The sequence below is a fragment of the Carex rostrata genome, chromosome 22 (genome assembly GCF_964058835.1).
Source record: "Carex rostrata chromosome 22, lpCarRost1.2, whole genome shotgun sequence".
In the NCBI taxonomy this organism is placed as follows: domain Eukaryota; kingdom Viridiplantae; phylum Streptophyta; class Magnoliopsida; order Poales; family Cyperaceae; genus Carex; species Carex rostrata.
This window is the reverse complement of record NC_135939.1, coordinates 6,575,904-6,583,597: the sequence shown is the minus strand read 5'-3', so window position 1 is coordinate 6,583,597 and position 7,694 is coordinate 6,575,904. Positions and strand designations below refer to the sequence as shown.

The following is a 7,694-nucleotide window of genomic DNA, read 5'->3' as shown; positions in this document are numbered from 1 at the left end:
CCGTTCATCTTGTTCTCCATATTAATATTTGCTTGGAGACCAAATTTTATATTTTTCTGAATTTTTTTACTATTTATTAAGCCACTTTGAAAATTGCAACGGTGGCTTAACAAAATAGTAAAATCAGCAGCCATCGTTGGATCATCAATTTTCAAAGTGACTTAATAAATAGTAAAAAAATTCAGAAAAATATAAAATTTGGACTCCAAGCACATATTAATATGGAGAACAAGATGAACGGTTCAGATCAACTTTTTGGATTTTTAAATTTTAAATTTGAACCATATGCATATCGGCCCATATGCTACAGAATGCATATTAGTCACTCTCTCTCTCTCTCTCTCTATATATATATATATATATATAGAGAAGAGAGAGAGAGAGTAAGGTTACACTACTTCGCGAATTAAACGGAGTGTTTTAATTTGCACTCATATCTTTAGTTTCAAACTCCAAATAGCCGATCCAAATTGTTAGATGTTTAATCTATATTAAAATGTGCTTGGAGACCAAATTTTACAATTTTTGAATTTTTTTTTACTATTTATTAAGATATTTTGAAAATCGCTGTTTTTATTAAAAAATTTGCACCATTAAAAAACAACGATTTCAAACCATCTTAATAAATAGTAAAAAAATTTCAAAAAATGTAAAATTTAGTCTCCAAGCATATTTTAATATAGATTGAACATCTAATAGTTTGGATTTGTTATTTGAACATCAAATACGAAGATATGACCCCGTAAGCACTTAGGTCGAAGTGCTACCGATAGCAATTTAGCCATACTCATATATATATATATATATATATATATATATAGAGAGAGAGAGAGAGGAGAGTTAAAATGCACCATCCCTTTTGTGCTCCTAACGTGCACCCTCCTCTCATATCTTCATTTTTAAAGTTTAAATAGTCGATTCGAATCTTCCAACGTGTTCTTCATATTAAAATGTGCTTGGAGACCAAATTTTATATTTTTTGGAAATTTTTTACTATTTTTTCAGAATTTTTTATTAAACTAAACAATAATAAAAAATTCAGCAAAGTGATGATTTTCAAAAATTCTGAAAAAATAGTTAAAATAATTTCAAAAAATGTAAAATTTGGTCTCTATGCACATTTTAATATAAAGAACATGTTGGAAGGTTCAAATCAACTATTTGAACTTTAAAAATGAAAATATGAGAAGAGGGTGCACGTTAGGAGCACAAAAAGGAGGGTGCATTTTAACCCTCCTCATATATATATATATACAAGATTTGATCGTTTATATATTATTATTATTTAATCATCAACAAATGGCACCAATTATCCCAGTCAAGACCAATAATATAGGCACTCAAAATGGACGCCAAAGTTTTACTTGGCTTTTACTCCTAAATTACCGGTTTTAAATGTTGTTTAATCGATCGCTGATTTTTATCTCCTATCAAGACAAAACTGGACAGTCCATTTTGTTTATTCACTTCACCTTAGAGAACTTGACACGTAATGTAACTTGAGAAACAGTAAGTAAATAATGGGTTGACGACTAACGACCGTGTTCGATCTCCACCATTAGTTTATCCTTCCCTGTCAACCTTTTTCTTCTTTTTCCTTAATTTTATATTATGAACGTAATATAAAATCACAAAAAATACTAATAGAAAATAGTAGGCCGTACCTTTTATCGAGTACATATTAGTGACCCATGAAAGCGATATCTGAAGAGACTTCTAATTCTATACCTCTCTCCTCTGAGAAGGAAAACAGAAGCTACCAAAAAAATCAAATCCTAGAAAGAGCGAGAGCGAGAGCGAGAGAGGGTTACTGATGGAGGAAGCTAAAGGTCCGACCGGATCTGATATCTCCGGTGAGTCCTGGCCGTTCAATGGATACGGTGGTGAGATCTCGTCCCTTGATGAGCTGTGCTCAGGAAGGATCAGCGGTGGGCTTGAGTGGAGCTACCCTGCTGGATCGGGTGATTTCGAGTCGTTCGATCCTCCTGATAGCTCTGACACTGTGGCACTAATGGATCCTAAGGTGGAGATGGAGGCGCATGACACGTCAGCGAGATCGGGGGACGCCGCGTCGTCTAGCTCCAGCGATGAGAAGCCGCCTGAAACACCGTGAGTATACTGAGTAGTATGATACTATAGCGCTATAGTGGTAGAGTCGTAATTATGCGTGGTGTGTGGGGTATTTTCGGAAGTTTAGAAGTGAGATGGAAATAGGAAAAATACGGTTATTAGAAAAGAAAAACATTCTATACGCAAGACGCGTAAAAGAGATAGAAGCGTGTGAGGGCAGTTTGGTAATTTAGAGGTGCAGATTTTTTAGATTTCGCGGCGGGAATTCCGTGTTGATAAACATCGATCGATCATTACCCCCCCAGATTACGCGGTTTTTAATTATTTTTTATGTTTTATTTTATTTTATTTCCACCACTGCCCACGTCTTTCCTTGCTGTGTCCTTGGTGCAAATTCAACTTAGACAAGTCAAGAACAAAGGAACTAATTGAAACATGGTTTTATATTTTTATCATTTTTCTTTCAAGTCTCATGAGGTGCACTCATATAAGTGCAAAAAGATGCCTTTTACTCTCATATTTGCCTTGTTAAAACAAGGAAATGACCAAATAAAACATGTTCTTTTGAAAGGATTCCTTTTTCATAGCTACCTTTTACTAGTCAGTTTTATTGTTTGTTTATAGTCTTTGGGAACATACAGGGAACAATGTATCATGCGTCGAATCTTCATTTGTCTGGTATTTTGACACGTAACTGTTCTGGATTTTGAGTTGATCCATATGTTACTCAATTTTTCTGTGTACATACTGTTCAGAAATTATTATATATAGCTTTCTTCTACTCCATTGCTACTGATTCTTGGCATGGTGCAATTTGTTGCATCAGTATCTGCTAGCCGCTCTCTCTCATCAATTGAACTCCTTTTTGCCTTTACAATAACTTACTAAATTTAAGGTACAATTAATTTTCTTTTTTGTGTTTGTGATTGTAGAAGAAAGAGTGTTAAAAAGGGGCAAAAAAGAACAAGGCAACCGAGGTTTGCGTTCATGACCAAGAGCGAAATAGACCATCTAGAAGATGGCTATAGATGGAGGAAGTACGGCCAGAAGGCTGTAAAAAATAGCCCATTTCCAAGGTTACAATTACATCTTTCTCATTCTCATTATTATTTTTCTTTGTTAACTTTAGACAACTAAGTTTGGTGCAAGAAACACTCTTTCTCTAGTTTCAATAATAAAAAAAAAGGACCATGATCACTTTATATTCCATTATTTAAAGTTTAAATCCAGAATTTCAATAGAAAAAGAATGTATATATGCACGAGTTTTATTATCTCAACGTGGAAATAAGCTTACTGATCTCTTAAATAATTTAGAAAATAATTAAGTACACATTATGCTCCACTGACGTGCATTTTCTTACAAGTTGAAAATATATAATTGAAATGTAAAATCTCTTTTGAAGGTTGGTTGAGAGTTTCCATGTTTTCGTAGAATACCAGAATTAATCTACCTTTTTTTTAAATCCATGTAGTACGTTCATGGACATTTTTTGTGATTATAATGAGTAAGGTTTGGGTGCTATGGATAGCATAAGGTCATCCGTGCTACGGCCTTAAAAACTTATCGTATAAACTTCAAAGTTCGATTTAAGTAGTTCAATTTGGTTATATAATAAACTTGTAGAATACTAACTTTTACTATTTTTGAAATTTTTTTACTATTTTTTATGATTTATAAAAGATGGCAAAAAATAGTCTAAAATATTAACAATTTTCTTTTATTTTTAGATCATCTTTCATAAATCATAAAAAATAGTAAAAAAATTTCAAAAATAGTAAAAATTAGTAACTTACAAGCTTATCATATAACTAATTTATTGAACTACTTAAATTGAAGTTTGAAGTTTATACGATATGTTTTTGAGACTGTATCACAGAAGACCTTATGCTATCCATAGCACCCAAGACTTACTCGATTATAATGCCTCACAAAAAATATATATTTTTGATAACTAATTATATATTAAGTACAATTTTCTAATTGTTAAATGCACCATTATTCATCAATAATATATCAATTACTTAAAATTAATAACTTTACAATCTTAGTAAGAAAATTATGTTGTTATATATGTACGTTGCTATATGTTTGTGGCTAATATATATATTTGTTAACCAAATATAGTTATATGTTAGATTCCGACAGATTTAACATGTTTCAAAATAATATAGAATTAAACATCAACCAAAATAATTAATGCTATCTTCTTTGGTACCATTGATGTGCATGGGCCAATTACTGGCAGTTCCTGCTGTGGAATTTGACTTGAATAAATACAACAAAGAGTCAATTAAAACTTTTTGATCAGGCAAAAAGACCACCATAGGACGAGGTTTGAGAAGACATGTTTTAAATGACAACAACTATAGTAGCAGATCATGGTGCTATACATTGTTCCACCAGCTTCTTCCAAAATAAATAAATATATTGTAGGTATGAATATATATAAGTGAAAACAACAACTAGCTACATAGTGAAGTAAATAAATATAAACAAATGAATATAAGCGAAATTAACTTTAATTAGTAACAATGTTTTTTCGTTTAGTATCTAGTTCTGTTCACTAACATTGAAGAGAAATTAAGAAAATGTTTTTGACCTTTAAAAATTGCAAATTAGTCATTGCAATTTTCAAATTGGTTTTTGTGCAAGTAAAATTTAATCAGTATAAAATTAAGCATATTGAATATAAGAAAGACTATATATATATATATATATATTACCATCTTTGAATTTCAGACATTATTTTTCATGAAAACTAAGATCCGCATCAGAATATATATCATAAGGGCTACATTACTAAAACCATATGAAGAAAAACTCTCACATGCTCTGTGTAATAATCAAATAATCGATCTTTTGATTCCTTTCCATACAGGAGCTACTACAGATGCACTAACAGCAAGTGCACAGTGAAAAAGAGAGTTGAGAGATCCTCACAAGACCCGTCGATAGTGATAACAACATACGAGGGGCAGCACTGCCACCACACCGTCACATTCCCACGCAATAACATGAACTCAGGCATCTCTCCCTTCCACAGCGCAACTGCATTGGCTGAACGGCTTGCATATGCCACACCTCATCAACTCTATCTACCTACTGCCAATTTGCACCTTCCATCTAATAGTAATGGAAGTAATAGTACTAATAGTAATAGCTCTTCAATAACTGTCTCTGCAACAGCACCACTGTCAGCTCAGGTTGGTGTTTTGTCAAGAGGTGATCAGCTGGTGGCTTCAGCTACTAATGGAGATCAGAAGCAGGGAGTGTCAGTACAGGAGGAAGGGGCTGTAAGCCGGGTGGATGAGGGTTTGTTAGGAGATATGGTTCCTCCTGCCATGAGGAAAGGATAATACTGCAGGTACTCTTTCTCTCTCTAGATATCCCTCTCTCCATACAATATTGTTGGGATTTTATGAAACATGCTATAGAAGTCTGATCAATGACATACGCTAACATTTAATATTTACTATTCGGTGCAAAACTGCGACTGTGCAAAGGAAGAATAAAGATCAAGTCCGTACATATATCAACCATGCATCCGTACGTTCTTGTATGAAATGAAGAACTTTTATCCATTTCTGGTATGAAATGGAGGAGATTTACAAGACAGACAGGAATATTATATACGCGGTTTCTTTGGTTTTCGTAGCCTTTTGTATTGAACCAGCTGCTCGGTCTTTTAATTTATCTTATCAGATATTCAATGCACCGACAGGTCCCTTTGTCATATTACCAGAAAAAAAAAGTTAGAAATAGACTACCATACTGCAAACATATATATATCCCTTCTTGTCTGTCATATTAGATTAAAGAACTGATGGAAGGATTCTTTAATCCAAGCACTTATTGACGATAGAGCGATCACTTTTAATAATCAATTGCTTTTATTTGGTCGTGTATGATTGATACTGCAAGAGCTATATATCAATTTCATATGAGAAGCTTTTACCATATAATATAATATTATGTGTTGGTATAGCCGTATAGGGTTTGTATTGCTATGCATAACATCTACCATGCATGCATGTCCATGCAAAACTAATTACTTAGCTACGTGTCAACTTTGCTGCATGCAGATCGATCTTCAATGGAGGAGAGTGACAACTTTAGCAAATCCTGCAGGCTTGATTTAACTTGTAGTCTTCTAGCTAGATTAATTCTAGTGTAGTACTTGTATCTTGCATTAAGCGTTGTTTCTATATATATATATATATATATTGATACAGGGCTACCTCTGATTTAGGCAAAATTTTAATGCCGCGTAGCTAGCTGCGCAGGGGCGCTTTCATTTCTTCTTTATTTATTACTTTAAGTTCTATTATGGGAATTAATATGGGATTGAAGATATATATGTATATTTGATAAATTGGTACTGATAAATCATTAGGGTTTCTGAACCTTTCGGGGCAGTACAAATTTCCTTTCAGAATGCCTTTCTTTTTTGTTTTCCAATTGCATTGTTTGTACCCCGTTGTTGAATCATTTATATGTTCCTCGTCTGAAACTACCCGCCAATACATGGCAATTTTATAAAAAAAGTGCTCTACTCTACTTGCTAGGGTAATTTCCTCGTCAGCTCGACCATCAATAAAAATTTGAGGCACTACTAGCGTTTTTGGACCATAAAAATTATAACGTTATTGATGCTATAGCACGCTATAACGGTGCAATATGGCCATAGCATCATTTTTTTGACCGTTCTGCTATAATGGGATAAACGCTATTTAAACCTTTGATAAAATTTATCCAAATGTCACTTTTTTTGAAAAAAAATTGCAGATTATCTGTGCAACCAGTTTTGTCACTTTTTTGAAAAAATTGCAGATATTATCTGTGCAATCCCAAACTGGTTTCGCAGTTATTATTAGGGCTGCTAATGAGTCGAGCCGGCTAGCGAATTAATGAGTTGAGCGGCTCAATATTTCATAACGAATCAGATTCGAAACTAAAAAAATGCTCTAACTCGACTCGGCTCACTTTTGAAAGAAAAAAGCTCGGCTCGGCTCGACTCATGTAAACACTTGGCTCGACTCGTGAGCCGGCTCATATTACATATTAAAAAAATGATCATTTAATTATTTAAAAAAAATGATTGAAGTGGAATAGAGATATTCTTGTGCCTTTAAATTTCATGTTGAAAAACTTTGATTATTTTTTAAAGAAATGATCTAAAGAAATTTGAAAAAAATATCATTTTTTTAAAATAATTTCAAAATGCCGGCTCATATTACATGTTGAAAACTTTGAAATTTGAAAAAGGAGAATTTTAAAATTTGAAATCTGAAAAATTTGAAATATGAAAAAATTTGAAATCTGAAAAATTTGAAATCTGAAAAAAATTTGAAATTAAAAAAAAATGAAATTTGGAATTTGAACTTTTTCCAAATTTGAACTTTTTTCAAATTTCAAATTTTTCCAAATTTCATTTTTTTTTAAATTTCAATTTTTTTTTAAATTTCAATTTTTTCAGATTTCAATTTTTTTCAGATTTCAAATTTTTTCTTTTTCAAATTTTAATGTTTTTCAACATGTAATATAAGCTGGCATTTTGAAATTATTTTAAAGAAATTATCGTTTTTTCAAATTTCTTTAAAAAATAATTAAAGTTTTTCAAC

General features: G+C 32.3%; 1 protein-coding gene across 2 annotated transcripts; it reads left to right on the top strand.

Annotated features, from left to right (window-relative positions):
* The first annotated feature begins 1,743 nt into the window (after nt 1-1,743).
* Nucleotides 1,744-6,508, top strand: LOC144574164 (uncharacterized). 2 transcript variants are annotated; one of them, XM_078324036.1, is made up of 4 exons: nt 1,744-2,109; nt 3,003-3,146; nt 4,952-5,431; nt 6,142-6,508. In XM_078324036.1, the coding sequence occupies exons 1-3, from the start codon at nt 1,814-1,816 to the stop codon at nt 5,427-5,429; spliced, it is 918 nt and encodes a 305-aa protein (XP_078180162.1). In that variant the 5' UTR covers nt 1,744-1,813; the 3' UTR covers nt 5,430-5,431; nt 6,142-6,508. The 2 variants fall into 2 exon arrangements, with proteins under 2 accessions (XP_078180162.1, XP_078180161.1); XM_078324035.1 differs by having other exon boundaries at nt 4,952-5,437; nt 6,156-6,508.
* Nucleotides 6,509-7,694: the final 1,186 nt, after the last annotated feature.